General features: G+C 38.7%; 2 protein-coding genes across 2 annotated transcripts in view; both read right to left on the bottom strand.

The window, feature by feature from the left end:
• LOC129640251 (NBAS subunit of NRZ tethering complex-like) overlaps window positions 1-843 on the bottom strand; it is a 44,714-nt gene extending 43,871 nt beyond the window's left edge. Inside the window, 1 exon segment of the mRNA XM_055565456.1 lies at window positions 811-843. Coding sequence (XP_055421431.1) covers window positions 811-843 — 33 coding nt within the window.
• On the bottom strand, window positions 9-22,181 carry LOC129639918 (NBAS subunit of NRZ tethering complex-like). Its single transcript, XM_055565214.1, has 4 exons — window positions 22,067-22,181; window positions 16,768-16,925; window positions 15,937-16,026; window positions 9-866 (listed from the first exon to the last, which is right to left on the bottom strand). Exons 1-4 carry the CDS (start codon window positions 22,074-22,076, stop codon window positions 855-857), a joined length of 270 nt encoding a protein of 89 aa, XP_055421189.1. The 5' UTR covers window positions 22,077-22,181; the 3' UTR covers window positions 9-854.
• Window positions 22,182-22,221: the final 40 nt, after the last annotated feature.

Here is a 22,221-nt window from a genome sequence, read left to right as displayed (position 1 = left end):
AAAAAAAAAAGAGAGAGAGAGAGAAAATGGCAAGAGTAAAAAGAAGAGAACAGAGCAGAGAGTGATAATGCGACAACTTGGAGTTATCAGACATGAAATTAAACAGATTTAAAAATTCATCTTTACCAATAACAACCAAAAAAAAAATGTGAACGTGATATTAGCATACTGTAGCTCCTTGAATCATATACAAAAGAAAATTCAGTAAAGGAAAATACATCTTAATGCATTAGTCAAAGAATCTCTTTCAGAAGTATTTATAAAGCAAATAGCGGGTTCTTATTTTTTTTTTTTTTTTACTAATCTAATATCCTCCAATGAGGTACTCATGTTTGTTTCTTTAACAAGACATTTTAAACTATTTATGGTTTAGATTAAGAAATAAATTATCCACTTCAACAACGCTACTGTGACCCAGACAAAGGTACAAGATTCTGATGATCCACCTTTACATACTGAAAGGCATTTTGTTTTTCATCTAAACAAGTGGATGATTAATAGCATTTAAAAGGTTTCTAACGTGGAACCTCCTGCCAATCTCGAAGCAATCAGCTACAATTCCAACTCCCCATGTACTAACCCAAGAGGTTTCATGGGGAGAAAAATGCCAATATATCGACATTTGTTTAAACAGAAATGACAGTGACCACAGCTGCTTTTTGATCAAAGAAAGGGAAATTTGTTCTATGAAAACCCAGCCTTTGGTTTAGTATCTGCCTACTTCTACTTACTTTTCCTGTAGCATTCTAGTCAAAGGAAAGAAAAATGAAGGTCTAGTCTTCCAATCTGAACAACTTTCTTGCCACTCACAGGAGAGTTTAGTTCGGCTATTTGGGTCTGCATCACATCATTCATTAATTTGTTATCTGAATAATAAAAAAAGATAAATCGTGGAATCACTCAATAATTACCAAGATATCATCACAACACACACTTAGGAGAAATTCACCATTTTAGACCAACTTGAAAGCCTCCATATAGGGTGGGTAGAATTATGGCCCCCGAAAAGACTCTGATGCCGGGAGGGATTGGGGGCAGGAGGAAAAGGGGACGACAGAGGATGAGATGGGTTGATGGCATCACCGACTCAATGGATGTGAGTTTGAGTGAACTCCGGGAGATGGTGATGGACTGGGAGGCCTGGCATGCTGCAGTTCATGGGGTCGCAAAGAGTAGGACACGACTGAGCAACTGAACTGAACTGAACTGAAAATACATGCATTCTAATCCCTAGAACCCGCAAATACATTACATTAGATGGCAAAATACCTTGGCAGATATGATTATGGACACAAACCTTAAGGTGAGGAGATAAATCTTGAATTATCTGAGTGGAACTAACCTAATCACATGAGCCTTTTAAGCAGAGAACCCTCCCCAGCTAGGGTCACACAGACACGCCCTGGGAGAAGAGGCAGGAGAGACGTGAAGCACATCATTGCTGGCTTTGGAGATGGAGAGAGGTGGCCAAGAGTTAAAGAATGTGAGAAGCATCGAGAAGGTGAAAAGAAACTGGAGGTGACAGCCAGCAAGGCAATGAGGACCTCAGTCCTGAAAACACAAGGAATTAAATTCTGTCAACAACATGAATTAGAGAAGGGAATGGCAACCCACTCCAGTGCCTAGAGAATTCCACAGACACAGGAGCCTGGCAGGCTACAGCCCATGGGGTCACAAAGAATCAGACATGACTAAGCAACTAACACTACTACCAACATGAATGAGCATGGAAATGAATTCTCCTCCAGAAAACACAGTCCTGTGGGCACCCTGACTTTGGCTGAGATCCTAAGCAGAAACCCACCCAAGCCTGCCAGGTTTCTGTACTATGGGAATTATAAGAACTTGCATTGTTTCAAAGCTGCTAAATGTCATAGCAGTAAAAGAAAATGATTACATCATGTTGGTACACTTATAATTTCTAGAAAACCATTTTAATTTTATTCTTAGTACTAAAATGAAATGTATTTAAGCTGCATTAACTGATACTTACAATTTCCTCACTGGGCAGTTGGTTAACTTTTCTCAAAAGATTTTCTATTCGTTTAATGCAAAGAAAAAAAAAAGTTGTGTCCCAACACTAGAAGAAATGATAATTATGTGATGCAACAGAGGTGTCAGTTAACGCTACAATGGCAACTATATTATAATATCAGTGTATCAATATATTATATACCTTAAACTTATACAGTGTAATATGTCAAATATATCTTCATTTTCTAAAAAAATTTTTAAACCTGTGTTTCCTATAAGCTTTCTGGACTTTGGGAAAGGTATAAACTATTAACTCGATGCACTATAAATTATAATTTAATTATGAAAACAACACAGATGATATGCTAAGGAAGAAAATACTCATGTTAAACTGATTGTATATAAGGGCAACCACGTCAAAAACAACTGCTAGGGGTTTAGGTGCCCAAAAAAGACCAGCACTTCTCCTGGGTTTCAGATTTTGCAGCAGATACTGCAGCTTGGTTCACTCAACTCAGTTCTAGACTGCTCCCAGGCTGCGTTGCTAGAAGCTGAAAAGCTAAATACTACATTTCCCAGACTCCCTAGGGCTGACATTCTTCACATGACCTAGTTTTCCTCAAACAGATGCACCCACTGTGTAGATTTGCACAGTGAAACTACAGTAGAGACTGTACTTTTGTTATTACTGTGCTTTCCCTGTAGAAAATATACTGAACTTTGTTTTTTCCTCTTTCTATTTTTTTCTGGTCATCCTAGTTGCTCTTCTGCAGTAGTGGTGATGCAAGTACCAGTGACCAGTCCCTAGCCTCACGGGGTAAAGGACAGTGTGGACTACATTCTGCAGGCTTGTTATCCTGGCAGGGTCAAAGCAGCACCAGAGACAGCTGACAAGGAGGGGCTTTCAAGTTCCCCAACTTCTTGTGGCAGATTTCCGCTCCAGTGGTAGTTAATCTCCTCAGTATTTTTCTTACAGTTACTCTAAAAATACACCAAAGCCTGCTTCTCCAGACCTTTGAAGGATTGTGCAAGACTCCAATTCTCGTTAAAATTAAAAAAAAAAAGTCCCCTTCTGCTTATAAAAGCTAGAATGTTTTCTGTTGCTTACAGCTGAACACTGATTTAAAAAAAAAAACAAAACAAGAAAATATATTTTTGATCTGAAAGAACAACATCATTTTTATTCTGCAGTAGATGAAGACTTTGGCTTAAATCTCCAGCCATCAGATCAGATGAGATCAGATCAGTCGCTCAGTCGTGTCCGACTCTGCGACCCCATGAATCACAGCACGCCAGGCCTCCCTGTCCATCACCAACTCCCGGAGTTCACTCAGACTCACGTCCATCGAGTCAGTGATGCCATCCAGCCATCTCATCCTCTGTCGTCCCCTTCTCCTCTTGCCCCCAATCCCTCCCAGCATCAGAGTCTGGGTCATCAGAGTCCAATGAGTCAACTCTTCGCATGAGGTGGCCAAAGTACTGGAGTTTCAGCTTTAGCATCATTCCTTCCAAAGAAATCCCAGGGCTGATCTCCTTCAGAATGGACTGGTTGGATCTCCTTGCAGTCCAAGGGACTCTCAAGAGTCTTCTCCAACACCACAGTTCAAAAGCATCAATTCTTTGGCGCTCAGCCTTCTTCACAGTCCAACTCTCACATCCATACATGACCACAGGAAAAACCATAGCCTTGACTAGACGAACCTTTGTTGGCAAAGTAATATCTCTGCTTTTCAATATGCTATCTAGGTTGGTCATAACTTTCCTTCCAAGGAGTAAGCGTCTTTTAATTTCATGGCTGCAGTCACCATCTCCAGCCATAATAAGGCTAAAATCTTTCTGCGAGTCTACATCTTGGGAGTCACTTTTCCAAGGAGGAGTTGAGTCTACAGAATAACATCTGAGCAAAATAATCATAGCAGCCCAGTGGTAGAAATGGAGCAGAACAAACTTCCAGAACTGCCCAAACCTGTGCTGTCCAACCCGGCAGCTGGCAGATATACGGGGCAACTGCACTCTGGAAATGCAGCTGCTCCAAATAGCAAGTGCTGTCAGTGTAAAATGCACTGGATTGTAAAGACTTAAGTACCTAAATGAACAAGTAAATAAACTAGTCCACATGTGTATAACCTCAAGAAACAAAAATTAGAACTGAATGTACCCTTTCTGAGCTTCCTAGGTAACACCAGTGGTAAAGAACTCACCTGCCAATGCAGGAGACGTAAGAGATGTGGGTTCGATCCCTGGGTCAGAAAGATTCCCTGGAGGAGGGCATGGCAACCCACTCCAGTATTCTTGCCTGGAGAATTCCATGGACAGAGGAGCCTGTGGGCTACAGGCCATGGGGTCACAAAGAGTCAGACACGACTGAGCCACTGAAGCGACCTAGCACACATGCACGCATTGTACCCTTTCTGTTGACAGGCAAAATCAAGAGGAAATCCAGGGAGGCTAAACCTCACATTCTCAGTTTTTCCTCTCAATTTCAGCAATTAGGAAGGTTGTGCACCCTGTCCTCTGCATGCCTGTGGAGGTTGGAGGGAAGGGTTAAGGAGACAGAACAGAAGACTGAAGCTCATCAACATGTCTGAAAAGACAAGTAGAAAGACCAACATAGGAAAAAACACAAATCTCCTTTCCAAGAGTAATCATAACGATAGCTGCCATGTCGTGAAAGCTTGGTATGTGTCAGGGCTTTACAAGGCCCATTACGTGTATACAGGGCATAAACACTGCGAGGGAACATACACACACACACAGTTGTTTCAATGGCAGCATTACTAGAAGTCTTTCCTTAATTTCTTCACTATTTGAGAAGACGGCAGGAGGCTCATTTCTTCTCCACTTTAGTAGCACAGTTGGCTCATCACATCGGGCTCCTGCACTCCAGAGGCTCCTCTTTTCTAACAGGGTCAGGACCGCGGCGAAGAAGCTTCTATTATTAGGCAGCAGTGTAGATGGTACTGCTAACTCCCTCCCTGCATCGTGGGGGCAGGGCCTGCTTACCCTGGACAGCTCGTCATTGAGTGTGTTCATCTATCTGGGCTACTGAAAGCTTTGGATTCAGGTACATTCCTGCTTCATTCTGCTTCTAAGCTTTTGCCCCCAGTAACTCTGCACTGAACAGAACTAGTACTATATATGCACACACACACATATATATATATCCCTCTTTGAATAACATTGCCATAAAAAGCTCGTTGTCAGAAATAAATCTCAGAAGGAATTTGCAGTAACTAGACATTCTCTTTCTCCCTCCCTCTCACTATATGTGTGTATGTGTAGCTATATATATACACACAGATATATATATATATACACACACACAAATATGTGTGTACATATATAAGTATACAGTATAGTAAGCATCTCAATTTATGTTAGATTTTATACCTAAAAAAAACAGAAACCAATCAGAATTCATTCCCCTACTCAGCAAATACTGAGAGACTCCTATTTGATGTCATACTATATTGTACTAGTCAATTAGGTGATAAAAACAAGAAGGACACAGCCTCTGCCCTTGGGAGCCACTGAACTCCAGAAACTACAAAGGGAGGCAAAGATACAGACAAATCACTATGTCCTCTGCCTAGAGGCACCATCATAGAAAGCTTCACAGAAGAAGTAATATTTCAGCAGGAAAGAATTTCAGGCTTCCAAAGAAGAAATGGTGATGATTTCAGGTTGTTTAGTCACTAACTTGTGTCCCACTCTTTGTGACCCCATGGATTGTACCCTGCCAGGCTCCACTGTCCAAGGGATTTCCCAAGCAAGAATACTGGAGTGGGCTGCCATTTTCTTCTGCAGGGGGATCTTCCCAATCCAAGGATCAAACCTGTGTCTCCTGCATTGGCAGATGGATTATTTACCACTGAGCCACCAGAGAAGCGCCCATGATTTCAGGTGAAAAGTGAAAGTAAAATTCGCTCAGTCCTGTCCTACTCTTTGCGACCCCATGGACTATACAGTCCATGGCCTCCTCCAGGCCAGAATATTGGAATGGGTAGCTTTTCCCTCCTCCAGGGGATGTTCCTGGTAGACTTATACAAATAAGAGACATGAAACAACATGGAATATTGGAGGAAACTTGAGTTGATTCAATGACGGTATAGAAAAGAATACACAAAGATGAAGGTCAGGGCACACGAAGATCAAAGATAGGCAGAGGCAAGACCAGCAAGAGACCTACTGACATGACACCAAAGCACCTCCATCATCACCTGGACAATACAACACCCCTGAGAGGCTTTAAACAAAAGGAGTTAACATAACGAGATTTATGTTTTAGAAATCTTTTTCCAGGAGCAGGAATCCATTAGGAGATTGGTGAATTAGTCCAAATTTAAAATATTCAGGGACTCGGGGAATTCCCTAGTGGTCCAGAGGTTAGGACTCTGTGCTTTCACTGCCAAGGGCCTCGGTTTAATTCTTGGTCATGAGGCAGATGGGACTACCCTCGCCATGCCCCCCAACCCAGGGTAAAGTAATTGGAGATTCATTCTCTATTGATGGAAATTCCAAGACAAAAATAGCAGGGGAATAAAGGGAGGAGGCTAGACACTTCACAGACCACACATTTCTTGTTCCCGAAGTTAGAGACCTCCCTAACCACACATGGGCAGAAAAGGCTCCTTGGAGGCCAAAGGAGAGTCATGTCATGGGATGTTCCACCCATATGCCTTTGTGGTAGAATCCATCTTGGCAAAGAGATGCATGTGTCCACATGGGAGGATCCTGAGATAAACCACGTAAGGACTGTGAAGCAGGCAAATCACTGGCCAAAGGAAACCCGGAAGAAATGCCCCATGAAAGTAATTCAAACTACCACAAAGGCACGACTCAGCAACTCAGGGACTCTCCCTCTGAGTCTGCCTGTGTCTATCCACAGGTAATGTACTCTTTTTACTCCTAATAAATACTTTACTTGCTTCACCACTTTCTGTCTTTGTGGCAGTTCTTTTCTGCAAAGCCAAAGGGTCAGGGCCCTTGACACTGACCACTGGCCTAGTGGCTAGGACCTGGTGCTTTTACCACTGCGACCCAGCCCATCTGTGACTGGGAACCCAAGCCTTGTTCCATGTGGTTGTAGCCGGAGGCCACCCAAAATCAGTTAGGGAACTAAGATCCTGCAAGCTGCCTTGCATGGCAAAAAAAAAAAAAAAAAAAAAAATTAAAAAGATAAAATAATCGGGAACTGAATTAAGGCAGTGATACTGGGAATAGAAGAGGTTTCCATAAGGTATATTTGAATCTGAAATGCATTTTTAAGTTCATATGCTTTTATTTGTTTCTTCTAAAGATGAAAAGGGACTGAGGTAAGTCAGATAAGAAGAGAAATTCAAGGATTCTGGATCCAACCACAGAAAAATGAAAGTGGACGATCTTCAAGTGCCTGTTCAAATCTTCTGCCCATTCTTCTGTTGGTTGTCTATCTTTCTTATTCATGCGCCATTTTTTTGGTTTTTCTTTGTATATTTTGGATACATAGCCCTTATTAGATAAATGATTTATGGACATTTTCTATTATTCTGCAGATTATATTTTATTATCTTAATGATGTCTTGATTAAGAGAAGTTTTTAAACTTCTAAATTAGTTTAATTTATCAGCTTTTAAACTTTATAATTAGTATTTTTTTTGTATGAAGTCTTTTCCTGCTCCAAGGTCACAAAGAAATTCTATATCTTCCTTGAAATGTGGTATTTTTGCTGTCAGTAAAATCCTGTCAAGAAATACTCTTCTCCTTCCCACTCATTACATTACATGCCTACTTTTAATATACTTGCCATAATTATGATTTTTTCTGTCTTTCTTCTCAACTAGACAATAGCTTTTCAAGGGCAGAGATGATGTTTGTTGATTACTACATGCTCAGGGTATATGAAAATTACTGAAGTATAGCTTGTACTGTAGATATGAATAAGAAGTCTGATTCTACTGTACCTATGCTTGAAGAAACATTTTCTAAATCTAATATGTTATGCCTACAGCAACTAACTGTTATTCAGATAAGATTTCGTGTCACACTTTCAATTCTGGTTCATCTTTAGAATCTTCTTACTCGAGAGGGTTATGGAATGATTTGAATGCTATCAACTATAGAAACTAAAAAATATAAACATGATAAGAAAAATGGCACTTAAGTATGAAATAACTTCATTCAGGGGAAAATCAAATTCACTGAAAAATATCAAAAAATATAGGCTATAAGACAATTATACCATTTCATAAAATAAACCTAAACTTTACTCTGTTCATATGGATTGGCTGACTCAATATAAAAAATTTAAACATCTGAAACCGAAAAGTAAATGAAATTTCAATGCACAGAAATGTGCATGACAAAAGGCTTTTCTGTAAGAAATCCCTCCCTTATAGGAATTACAAAAGAGAAAGCAAAATAAAAGGCTCATTTAGACTACAGAAGAAACATTTAATCGGGGAACAGTCTACCAAGATTAGAGTGTAACCAGAGTCATTAATGAGGAAAATACTTTTATTTCAACTTCATGTAATAGGGAAAGAAAAAAGAGGTTAGGAAAATTTACTCCTGAAATGATGACTACTGGCAGTTTTTATATTCATAGTCACATATTGCAATTAATTTAGAGTGTATAACAGCAGAAATAGATTAATCTCCCAAACCAAGTCAACAACTCCCAGCATAAAATTTAACATGAAATCTCATTAGCATCAAGTGTTACATAGCTCAAAGGTTAACTTCATAGGCACTGGTAGTATTTTCCAAGTCCTACAATAGACAACATTACCAAACAGGTTCACAAGAACAAGAACAGTTCCACATGTCAAGTCTGGCTTACAGAAACAATTCTTGTTCATCAATCACTATAGTAAACCCATGCAGGAACTGCTTTCTCTGGTGTCTGATATTGTTGTTGTTCAGTCAGCCGCCAAGTCTTGTCCAACTCTTTCTGACCTCATGGACCACAGCATGCCAGGACTCCCTATCCCTCTGGTGTCTGGTGATCTGAGGGTTGATTTCTAAGAAACTGGTTTGTCAAGTTCAAACTGAGCTGGTGGTACCCATAACAGAGACTAAGGATCACAAACAGCTCAAACTGAGCTAAGCCACTACCCTTTCTCTTCCAACGTATCTTTAAATGATCAAAAGTACTTCCCTTCACCTAACACTTCATCGTGTCATGGGCATGCATGTGCTCAGTCGTGTCTGACACTACGACCCCATGGACTGTATCCTCTGCCCACGGGATTATCCAGGCAAGAATACTCGAGTAGGTTGCCATTTCCTCCTCCAGAGTATCTTTCCAACCCAGGGGTCAAACTCGTGTCTCCTGTGTCTCCTGCACTGCACGTAGATTCTTTACTACTTGAGCCACTGGGGAAGCCCCACACTTGGAGCAAATTGCATCCTGAACTCAAAATATTAAGAATGGAATGCTTATTACTGGTGATGCTGCTTCTGGAATTATTTGTCAGAAGAAGCAGTAGAAGAAAACCCCATGAGGACTAATCACTCTGACGTCTGACTCTGCTTCAGTTCATCTGCTAATTAAAATGCCAGGCTACAATTTCTTATCTTTAGAAGACCCGGCCCCCTACACATTTCTAAGGCAAGCTGTAAGTGCCTTCCCCAGAAAACTGAATGCAAAACTGATGTACTCATTGTGTGAACATACATGAACACACCAAGTCACAGACAGACACACCAGATTTGACACACTATTTCAGGGGCTTTAGGGACTGAACCCTTCTTGAATCTTCTAGCATTCATTCTTGAATCCAAATTAAGAGAACTGTATTTAGGAAAAATAGAGGTATATTTAGTATATTTTTATTTTCTTTTTCATTTTTTAAATCAGCACTTAAAGTTACAGAGGATGGACCACAAGAAACAGGAAATTATCTGTCTTAGGAGCCCATATTTTCCATTATATCCCAGGGCAATACAAGCATGAATATGCAAAGATATGTACATAAAATGCTCAGTGAAGTTCAGTCTAAAATATAGGAAGACTGGGCACAATTCAAATGCCCAAAAGCAAAGGAAAACATAAATAATCATGGCACATGCATCCAATAACCACTATCACGCTATGACATAAATGATCTGTATGTAACGACAAAGGCAGATGGTTCAGGAAACACAACATGAGCTTGAAAACCAAAATTCCAAAACATCTCGAAAAAAGAAAATTACTAAGGCAATAATTATGGTACAAATTCATTTCAGATGAAATCATTTTAAACTTTAAAATATTAATTTGTGCCTTTGTGCAGTGTAAGATTTAAAATCCTTTAAGAAAGAACAAGATCACATAAAAGAGAAAACAAACATGATCCTATCGAGTTCATTTTTGCATATAACAGGAGATAAAATTCTAAACTGATCTTTCTGCATGTGGATTTTCCTCAACCTTATACTTATCTCATACAAAAAGTGGCTCATTACTACCTCTCAATACATATAAAAGCTAAAACTATAAAACTCTTAGGAAAAAGCACAGGAGTAAATCTTCACAGGTTTGAGCTAGGCACAGATTTCTTTGATACAACACCAAAAATGCAAGCAATAAAGGAAAAGGTTAATAAAATGGACTTGAGCAACGTTAAAAGGTTCTGCACTTCAAAAGGCACTATTAAGAAAGTAAAAAGTCAAATCACACACTGACAGAAAAATCTTTTCAAATCGCACATCCAACAACAACTTGTATCCAAGAGTTTAAAAACAACAACAAAAACTCTTATGACTTAATAAGGAGTTGACATAACAGCTAAAAAGAAACTGGGAAAATATTTGTAGCCATTTCATCAAAGAAGGTACAGAAATGGCAAGTAAGCACATGAAAAGAGCTCATTATCGTTACTTATTTGGAAACACATACCAAAACGATAAGGAGATACCACATATATTCATAAGAATGGCTTTAGCAAAAAGCCATTCAAGAGTTAAGTATTAGCAAGGATATGAAGAAAGGGGAAACTTAAAAATTCCTGGTGCAGCCACTTTGGAAAACAATTTGGCAATGTTTTCCAATATTTAGAGCATATACACCATACAATGCTTCAGTTCCACTCCCAGATACCTACACAACAAATCAAAACATATTTTCATACAAAGACTTGTATACAAATGTTCATAGCATAGCAACAGTATTCATTATAGCTAAAAAGTACAAACAACCCAAATGCCCATTAACTGGTGAAGGGGAAGAGAAAGAGTTGTCATGGTACTGAAATACAACTGTCAGAAATTTATTTTAATATTTCTAAATAATCCTTTTATACATTCAAAACAGCTCTATGCCAAGCCCTGCCCCCAGTTCGAAACAATAATTAGTCCAGTCTTATAAATTTGTAGCCACTTAAAATGTTCATAACAAGATTTCCCACAGTGAAGATGATTTTTTAATGGGAACCCTGTATATAATCCATTTTCAACTCTAATTAGATTTATCTGGGGAAAACACTATTGCCTAACTGATATAGCTAACACTATCTAAACAAAATGTTAATACGCTCTAAGTGGTGGAATACTACTACATCTAAAAAACATAATAACCAACATTAAGAAGCTGGAAACTCTAATTTTGGTAGTTATTCATAAATTATGCATTTTATTTAAAAACAAATATCTCGTTCCTGAGAACAACAGCTAATATCTTCAAACTTGAAGGCTCCACTTGTAGTAACACAAATGCAACTGCACAGCAGTTACATCTTTACTTTATTTGGATATATAAGTAAAAATCATCATTTTCACAACTGAGTAATGAAAGTCTTGGGCATTAAGCCGATTACATATACAGTCGGTTCTCATTTATAAGTTATAATTTAATGTGGTTATTGCATTTACTGTTAATGTGTAACACACAGCATCTTATAGCTAAGCACTGTATTTTAATCTAATAATAGTAGCTATAATATTCTGAAATGTGCCTCATGAATCAAAGACATGATGTGTTTGAGGGTTTGGATTAGCACTTTGTCAGATCTAGATCTATTAATATTAGAGCTTGCTGAAAGAGGAGAAAGGAAGACAGGAACGCTTTTAAGGTGCTAAAAAATAAAAAAAAATACAAGAATCATTCTGGAACAATTCCTCTTCCTCGCAAAGTGGATCCTGTGAAGCACTGCTGGCAGTCTCCCACAGGTACTGAGGACGCTGAATGGATCAGGACGTGCCCTGTGGAGACACAGCATGCCCTACTCCACAGAGGCCACCACGGAGCCTGGCTGACTTTCTAATTCATCAGAGAGCAGGAAATGGAAAACCCAAAGGTCGCAAGAGGCTTCTCGTGGATTTTATAAAGAAGGATGTGGGGATTTCAGAATAAGCTTATGGAGCTGAACTCAGCAGAAACACGGTGCAGTTCTATACTGAATAGAGAAATGATACTCCCCTTACATGGCCAGAACACAACAGGTCCTCAACAGCACCCAGGTCACACACATGCATCTAGTTGGAAATTCCTTCTAGTTTTACTTTCTAATCCATTTTTACCACACACTGATCCTTCTGCAGTGGGAGTTTCCAATGCATCTGTATTAAGCATTCACTAGGCACTCACTCTGTGGCAAGCACTCTCTGGAGAGAGCACCAAAGGTAAGTGACACACTTCCAGTCACCATACACGCCAAACCGTACCACACATGAGCTGATCCAATGCTATGAGATATTTGGGGGATGCAGAAGAGGGAACGACGAGGACTCAAGGAAAACTTGATAAAGACGACGACAGCTTAGGTGAGATCAAGAGGGCAGCAAGATGATCAGAAACAATACAAGAAGGGCAGTACAGGCAGCTGCTGTTGTTCAGTCGCTCAGTCGTGTCCTACCCCCTGCAACCTCATGGACCACGCCAGGCTTCCCTGTCCTTCACTATCTCCTGAACTTTGCCCAAACTCATGTCCATTGATTCAGTAATACCATCCAACCATCTCATCCTCTGTCATCCCATTCTCCTCCTGCCTTCAATCTTTCCCAGCATCAGGGTCTTTTCCAAGGAGTCGGCTCTTCGCATCAGGTGGCCAAAGTTCTGGAGCTTCAGAGAGAACCCTAAATAACACCAAAGCTGTGAGAGAGCCTACTCAGAGAATGGGGTAAGTTCAGCATGAATGGAACACAGCACATGTTTGGAAGGCATGAAAAGAGAGGAGGCTGGAGCAACAGTGAGAGATGTAGCTGAACAAATGGGAAGAGATCAGAGGATCAAAAGGTACAAAAACTGGGATAAAGATCTTGTGAAAAGCAAGTCTTCTACTGGACCTTGAGAAATAGTAAAATCTGCCAAATCTCCAATATAAGATCTGTTCTGAATCCCCTGGAGAAAACACCACAGAATTCAATGTGCTCTCAGATCCAGGAAGGGAAAACCGAATAGTTTCTAATCAATACAAGTCAAAACATGCCAAAGGAAGAAAGCATCCCCATCACTCCAAGCCCCTGGAAAATGCTGTGACTTCAATTCAAAGGGAGTGCAACCATAGAAACAAACACAGTCCTTTGTCTGCAGCACTGATGGCGGAACACCCTCCTCTTCTGAGTATCTCACCTTCTAGAACTGTGATGCCCACTCGGGTACCCAGCAGCCTTAATTAAGTGAAATTAACTTAAATAAAATTAAGCAAAATTTAAATGTTGATTCCTTAGTTGCACTACCTATATGTCACATACTCAGCAGCTCTATGTGACTAGTTGCTGCTATACTGGACAATGTAGATATATAGAATATTCCCCTCACTGTAGAAAATTCTATTGATCACTGCTGTCTTGGAGTTACTATTTATAGGAGGAAGAGGATAAAAATCCTTAAGGGCCAAAAGTCACTTTACAAACTTTTTTGAGATCCTGAGATCACTTGGTACTGAACTGGGGATACACATGTATAATCCATAAATGGCTGCCAAGCAGAAGTTTAATATAAAAGAAAGAATTATGGAAATGAGGTAATTGTGTATATTTGACTGTAGGCAAAATCTAAATAATCTTGCCCTAACTCTATCAATAGACTCCACAGATGAAGCTTTGAACCAGACTTCTAAAAGAACTACAAGGTATACAACTACAAATGAATTTGACAAGATAGTTACAGTCAATTTATAAAGATGTGGTGTATATACACAAGCACACACAATGGAGAGTACTCAGCCATAAAAAAGAATGAAATTTTGTCATCTGCAATAACATGGATGAACTTGGAAGGTGCTGTGTTAGAAAGACAAACACTGTATGAAACCACTTATATGTGGAATATAAAAAATACAACATGCTAGTGAATATAACAAAAGGAAACAGAGTTACAGGTACACAGAACAAATTAGTGGTTATGAGTGAGGAAAGGGAAGGTGGGAGGGGCAAAATAGAGATAATGGATTAAGAGATTAAAAACTATTAGGTATAAAATAAATAAGCTACAAAGACAGACTGTACAGAACCAGGAATGTAGTCAACATTATAATACCTATAAACAGAGTATGATCTTTAAAAATTGTGAATCAATGTATGGAACTATAAAGCAAACAAAACAAAAAAAATAGATAAAAACAAAAAAAGGAGCTAAGATATAGCTCACTTATCACAACAGATGTCTTCTAAAATAGTTGCTAGGAAAATGAATGACATTTTACGCTTTAAAAGTAAAGCCTTACCATTTAAAGGAATCCTGTGGATTCCTATAAAGACGATTATCATCTCTTAATTTACCTAGTTAGACTACCTACTGTTTTTGACCTAAAACAAACAAACAAACAAACGCCACTTCTGTATTGCCAGAAATTGTCATAAGAAGTTAAATTCCAGGGAGCAAAGGTTAAAGAGTTAAAGAGGTATTGGTGAGTACACACTTCCTCCTTCCTTTTCCAGGACCAGCTCTCCTGAGATTCATACATATTAATACTTAATGACTCCAGACAAATTTTATTCATAAGAATTTCAATGAGGAAAGAGAAAAAGGACTAAAATTCAACAGAAAATGGACAAAGGAATTGAACAAGGAACCTCACAAAAGAGGCTCCCTCCTGAGTTAAGTTCATCTCACCAGCAACCAGAAAAATGCAAATCAAAAGCATAAACAGGTATCTCAAAACAGTTAAGAGGTAAAGTTTCGACAACTACCCATGCCAAAGTAGTTGGCACTACCTGGAGGGGAGCAAATGAAAATCCCAGACATGGCTGCTGAGTGTGCAATGGGTAAAACCATTCAAGAGAATCATCAGGGACTATCAACTGGGGTTGAACAAACACACTTATCTAATAACACACACCTCCAAGTCTGTACATGTGCACTAGGAACACTACACAGTGATGATACAGCATTATTTCAGTACCAAAATTGAAAATAAACCAGTGTCAGTCAGTATTACAAAGGATAAACTGGAATGTATGCATATAGCAATTAATCTCTATACCGCAGTAACAATAAGATCAACTGCAATACTTACAATAGCATGGATAAACCTCACAAATGTAATACTGAGTGTAATTATTTCTATACAGTGCAAAAACAGCTAAAATTAAACTACCACTCTGGGATGGGTGTTATAGGTTTCTAAATTACTTTAAAAGAAGAACAGAACACACATGGATCTGGTTATCATGATGAGTCAGGATCTCTGGAAGGACAGCAAAGAGTTAGAAGGGTGTGCGGGGGAAGGCTTGTCATGAGCTCTTTATCTGTGTGATGGGTTTGTGCATGTTTTCTTTATGATACTTTATTAAGATGGACATCTTTGTTCTATAAATTTTTCCATATGAATCCAGGAGTTGGTGAGGGACAGGGAGGCCTGGTGTGCTGCAGTCCATGGGGTCGCAAAGAGTCGGACACGACTGAGCGACTGAACTGAACTGATATGAATGCTACATTTCACACAGACACACAAAGCTTAAAAGAACAGTCTACACATACCACACATACAGTGTGAGATAATTGTTTCATTCCTCTCACAAGCACCTTTCAAACTCCTCCCTCTCACCCAGACTCACCTCTTGCAGTGCTTTACTCATCAATGGTGACATACTGATACTCTCCCCTCCTTCTGGATGGATTTGAAAATTCACTCTTTGATAAAGAATCTGAAAAAGAACACTATATATTATAACAGAATTGTTTTAAAATTTGCCTCATTTTACAATGTAGACTTGAAATTTAAAAAGCATTCTTTCGAGGGGGAAAAACAAACAAACAAAAAAATGCTATCTCCTAGTGGTAACAGGCTTACTTCAGGGCTTCATGAACACCTTCCCAAGGATGCAACCACAGTTTCAGGAGTGGAATTAACTGTGGAAAACCTGATGTACAATGTAATGAATGACCAGGAGATAAAAATATGAATTCCAGAACTCTTCACACACGTTTCACAACTGGCCTAACATCCCCCTGATGCAGATTTAGCCTGTGAATTTTAGGAAACTGAGCTTCTCTCCAACCAAAGACCACACCCTGCTATTTCCAAAGAGCTTCTAAGGGGATGGTGTCACCACTGGTTTTAATTCACATGGTTTCCAGTATACTACACAGGACCTCCCCTTATATATTTTGTTCTTGACAATACTAATGTTCCCCATTATATTCAATAAATTGTTTCCTAATACTCTTCTCTTATTTCTCATACCTGTAGCCTTTCTTTACTGGAATAAAGCCAACAACACTATTTTATAGCTTAATATCTTCAAAATTGTAAGTAACAAACTATTTTTTCCATAAATTAAAATTTTCATATTATTGGAAAAACAAAAAAAGCACAAACCCAAGATCCACAGACCCAACAAAATACACTTGATACAGTTCAGGATTTACTTTATTGGGAGACTTACTTCTGTCTTCAGAGAGCTGCTGGCAGCTAAAAGAAGTTCAATGCTGCTGGGAGGGCAATGTGTCAGAGCAAAAGCCATGAGCTCTTGCCGAGTGGCCAAGTCCTGGTAACCTTCTGATTGTGCTAACTGGCTACAAACATCCCAGCTTTTAGAATAACCTGAAAAATGGGCAAGAAAAAACAAACTGATTTTCACTAGAAGAAAAAAATTTTCAATCCAACTTGAAAAATGTAATGGCTTTTTACTGAGGTCTTATGTTACCAAAGCAAAGTCAGTCATAGTGATATGCATCATTATATAAGCAGAAAAACATAATGATCTAAAATAGAAAAGAAATATTAGGTGAGTGTATTATCCAGAAATTTCAGCAGTGCTCCAGACAAGTTTTTCTGATAAACTATGTTAAATTTCAGATGAAAATGACTACAAATAGTAAATTATCTTCAACCTGGCAATGACTACAGATATGTGAAGTAGATCACCCATCAAACTTTGATGCATGACATAGGGCACTCAAAGTCAGTGCACTAGGAAAACCCTGAGGGATGGGATGGGGAGAGAGGTGGTCGGGGTTTCAGGATGGGGAAGACATGTACACCCATGGCTGATTCAACTCAATATATGGCAAAACCCACCACAATGCTGCAAAGTCAATAGCCTCCAATTAAAATAAATACATTAATTTAAAAGAAAAAGACCCATGTACATGCTGTCTACAAGAAACTCACTTCAGACCTAAAGACACATATAGACTGAAAGTGACAGGATGGAAAAATATATGCCATGCAAATGGGAATCAAAAGAAAGATGGAATAGCAATCCTCATATCATACCTTAAACTAAAGAAGATTACAATAGATAAGGAAGGACACTACATAGTGATGAAGGGATCAATACAAGATGAAGACATAGCAATTGTAAACATCTATGCCCCCAACACAGGAGCACCTCAATACATAAGACAAACACTAACAGACATTAAAAGAGAAACTGACAGTAAAACAATCATAGTCGACTTTAACACCCCACTCACACCAATGGACAGATCACCAAAACAGAAAATTAATACAGAAACATATCTCTTAAATGACACATGAGATGAGATGAATCTCATTGATATCTTGAGGACATGCCATCCAAATGGAGACGAATACACTTTCTTCTCAAGTGCACATGGAACATTCTCCAGGATAGACCACATCTTGGGTCCCAAATCAAACCTCAGTAAAATTAACAAAATTGAACTTGTATCAAGCATCTTCTCTGACCACACTATGAGACTAGATATCAATTAGAAGAAAAAAAAAACTGTAAGAAACACAAACATGTGGAGATTAAACAACATATTTCTAAATAACCAATGGTTACTGAAGAAATAAAAATGGAAATCAAAAACTTTCTAGGAAAAAATGACAATGAAAACATGACAACTGAAAACCTACGGGATGCAGGAAAAGCAGTTCTAAGAGGGAAGTTTGTAGCAATACAATCCTAACTCAAGAAACAAGAAAAGCATCGAATAGACAACCTCAATTGACTCCTAAAACAACCGATAAAGAAGAACAACAAAAAAATAGCCAAAATTAGTACATGGAAAGAAATCATAAAGATCTGAACGGAAATAAATGAAAAATAAATGAAAGAAACAACAGCAAAGATTAATAAACTGAAAGCTGGTTCTTTGAGAAGATAAACAAAATTGATAAACCTTTAGCCAGACTCATCAAGAACAATAGAGAGATGAATCAAATCAACAAACTTAGGAATGAAAAAGGAGAGGTTACAACAGAAAATGCAGAAATACAAAGGATTATAAGAGACTATTATGAACAACTCTATGGCAATAAAATGGATAACCTGGAAGAAATGGACAGATGTTTAGAAAAGCTCAATCTTCCAAGACTGAACCAGGAAGAAATAGAAATTGTGAACCACCCAATTACAAGCTCCATATCGAAGCTGTGATCGAGAAATTCCCCAAAGCCAAAAGCCCAGGACCAGGTGGCTTCACAGGTGAATTCTATCAAACATTCAGAGACGAGCAAATGTCTATCCTTCTAAAACTCTTTCAAAAAACTGCAGAGGAAGGAACACTTCCAAACTCATTCTGCAAGGCTACCATCACCCTGATATCAAAACCAGACAAAGACAAGACCAAATAAGAAAACTACAGACCAATATCACTGATGAACATGGATGCAAAAACATCCTCAGCAAAATTTTAGCAAACAGAATTCAACAACACATCAAAAACCACGATCAAGTTGGGTTTATTCCAGGGATGCAAGGATTCTTCAATATTTGCAAATCAATCAATGTGACAGACCATATTAACCAGAGGAAAGCTAAAAATCATATGATAACCTAAATAGATGCAGAAAAAGCCATCAAATTTAAATTTTTTAAATTATTAAATTAAAAATAAAGTTTAAAAAGAAATAAACTAAAAAAAGTTTAAAAAGTTGAAATAACTCATATGTCCATCAACTGGTGATTGAATAAATAAAGCATGCAATGCAAAATTATTTGGCCATCAAATGAATGGAGTTCTTATACAAGCTATTACATGCTAGCGCTCTGAAATGATTATGTTAATTAAAAGAAGCCAGGAACAAAAGGCTGTGTATTGCACTATACTGTTCATGTGAATGCATATGTCCCAGATTAGGTAATTCTCTAAAGATCGAAAACAGAGGAGTGAATGCAAGGGCCCAGATGAAAGGGCAAATGAAAAATGTCTGCCAACTGGAGAGTGTTTCCCATTGGAGGGATGAAAATATTCTAGAATGAGGCTGTGGTTATGGTTATTCAACCTATGAATAAGTTACAAATCAATGAATTATACAGCTTAACTAGTAAATCCATGGTACAGGTACAACATGTCAATAAATAAAATGTTTTTTTTTTTAATTACTGAAATTAATTTCTACATCCAGGAATATTATCCTTCAAAAACAAAGGAGAAGGAGATATTTTAATATGAACAAAAAATTGGGGAATTCATTCTCAGCCTATACCTTGTCTGTAAGAAATGTTAAAAGAAGTTATTGACACAGGATAAGATGATATTGAAGAGAAACTATGAGTTAAGAAAGACTGTTATGTTGAAGTTTGACAGAAAACAACAAAATTCTGGAAAGCAATCATTCTTCAATGAAAAGTTAATTGAAAAAATAAAGGAAGGCAAATTGAAATTAAGGGTTTTTTTTCTTATTATTAATTGGTAAAAGATGAATGCTTGTTTGGGCTTTTCCATCTTTGCTTTTCGCCAATTATGAGTCTTCATAATTAAAGTGGGTTTCATGTATACATGATCTCTTTTCACTCAGTAGTAAAGAATCCGCCTGCAATGCAGGAGCCGTAGCAGGTGCGAATTCCATCTCTGGGTCAGGAAGATCCCCTGAAGGACAGCATGGCAACCCACTCCAGTATTCTTGCCTGGAGAATCCCCATGAACACAAGAGACTGGTGGGCTTACAGTCCATGGGGTGGCAAAGAGTTGGGACATGACTGTGCAAGTAAACAACAGCAGACACATATGCCTAACAGAGACTCTGAAGATACTAAAAATAGATGAGAAAATTCTCAGCCTAAACAAAGCAAGACAAACAAACAAAAAAAACCTAGATCGTAGAGCTGAATTATGAAAGGTTTTAGGCAATAAAATGTCTCTCAACAGTAGGGTAAGCAGTGTGTTCCACACAGGAGAGAGGAGTAATTTTTAATACTCACTTAATAGAAAAATATTGCAGTTACATTCATAAATTAAAGGAAATGAAAATGTTCAGAAAACAAACATAGTATAAAATCTACTGACCATTTTAAGTCTAATTAAGACTGTAAAACTGTAAGGGAATTTCTAAGAAAAAAATCTGTGAAAGTTTAAGCAGCCCCCAATGAAAAGAGTTGGACACGACTGAGCGACTGAACTGAACTGAAGCAGCCTCAATGAATGTAATTTTATTTTCTTTTTTCCCATGTCTCAAAATAACTGACAATTAAAGAATTTCACTTTAAAACATATTTTTCAATTTCAGCAGGATATTTCATATTCAAACGTAAGATTTTTCATGATAAAAAAGTTTGTACCTTGCAGTGAATATTTTGTTTCACTGATTTAGACATAAATAAAATCACATTGTGTGTCTTTGCCTTGACCATCTTTGTGGCATCACTGTGCATTTAGAATCAACTGTTTGAATGTGTGGACTGTGAAGTTCTCAGGTCATATACTGTTGAAGCCTAGCTTGAAGGACTTTGAGCATTACCTTCCTAGCATGTGAAACAAGTGCAGTTGTGCGGTAGTTGGAACATTGTCTGGCATTGCCCTTCTTTGTGATTGAAATGAAAACTGACCTTTTCCAGTCCTGTGGCCACTGCCAAGTTTTCCAAACTGGCTGGCATATTGAGTGCAGCACTTTAACAGCACCACCGTTTAGGATTTGAAAGCATTCAGGTACAATTTAATCACCTCCACTAGCTTTGCTGGTACTGCTGCTTCCTAAGGCCCACGTGTCTGCACTACAGGATGTCTGGCTCTAGGTGAGTGATCACACCATCATGGTTATCCAGGTTATTAAGATTTTTTTTAACAGTTCTTCTGTGTATTCTTGCTACTTTTTCTTAATCTCTTCTGCTTTAGTTAGGCCCATAACGTTTCTGTCCTTTATTGTGCCTGTCTTTGCATGGAATGTTCCCTTGGCATTTCTCATTTTCTTAAAAAGATCTCCAGTCTTTCCCATTGTATTGTTTTCCTCTGTTTCTTTGCTTTACTCAAATCCCTTGTGAGTATACTTTGGAAGTGACAAATAGATTCAAGGGTTAGATCTGGCACACAGAGTACCAGAAGACCTATGGATGGAGGTTCCTAACATTGTACAGGAGGTGGTGATCAAAACCATCCAGGAGAAAAAAATGCAAAAACGCAAAGTGGGTGTCTGAGGAGGCCTTACAAATAGATGAGAAGAGAAGAGAAAAGCCAAGGAGACACAGAAAGATATAGTGACCTGAATGCCGAGTCCCAAAGACTAGCAAGGAGAGAAAAGAAGGCCTTCTTAAGTGAGCCACCAGGGAAGCCCTTTATCTAATAAAAGGGATTTCTCAGTGGGATCGCTATGCGCTCAGTCCCCTCCTATGGACACTGTCATAGTGCCTCCTCCCCTCCCCAGCTGGGGGTCACCGTCTGCTAGTCTCAGTGCCTGGGGGGAGGGGGCACCCCAGCCTCTCCCATGGGGAAGCCACAGACCCGAGAACCAGGTGTGTCTCCCTGAGGATGTGATTGTACAAATCATGCACTCACCTTTAATCATCGCCTCACCCCCTGCATTCGCGGAGAGACACACGGAGGACTGAGGAGACCATGGACCCTGCCACCTGGCCCCACCTCGGCAGTCACCCACATTCAGTGGACACGTGGACGGATGACAAGCCCCAAAGGACAGGGCTGAGAATAGC

The sequence above is a fragment of the Bubalus kerabau genome, chromosome X (genome assembly GCF_029407905.1).
Source record: "Bubalus kerabau isolate K-KA32 ecotype Philippines breed swamp buffalo chromosome X, PCC_UOA_SB_1v2, whole genome shotgun sequence".
NCBI lineage: Eukaryota > Metazoa > Chordata > Mammalia > Artiodactyla > Bovidae > Bubalus > Bubalus kerabau.
The sequence above is the reverse complement of the archived record's forward strand: the minus strand, read 5'-3'. Positions and strand labels throughout refer to the sequence as shown.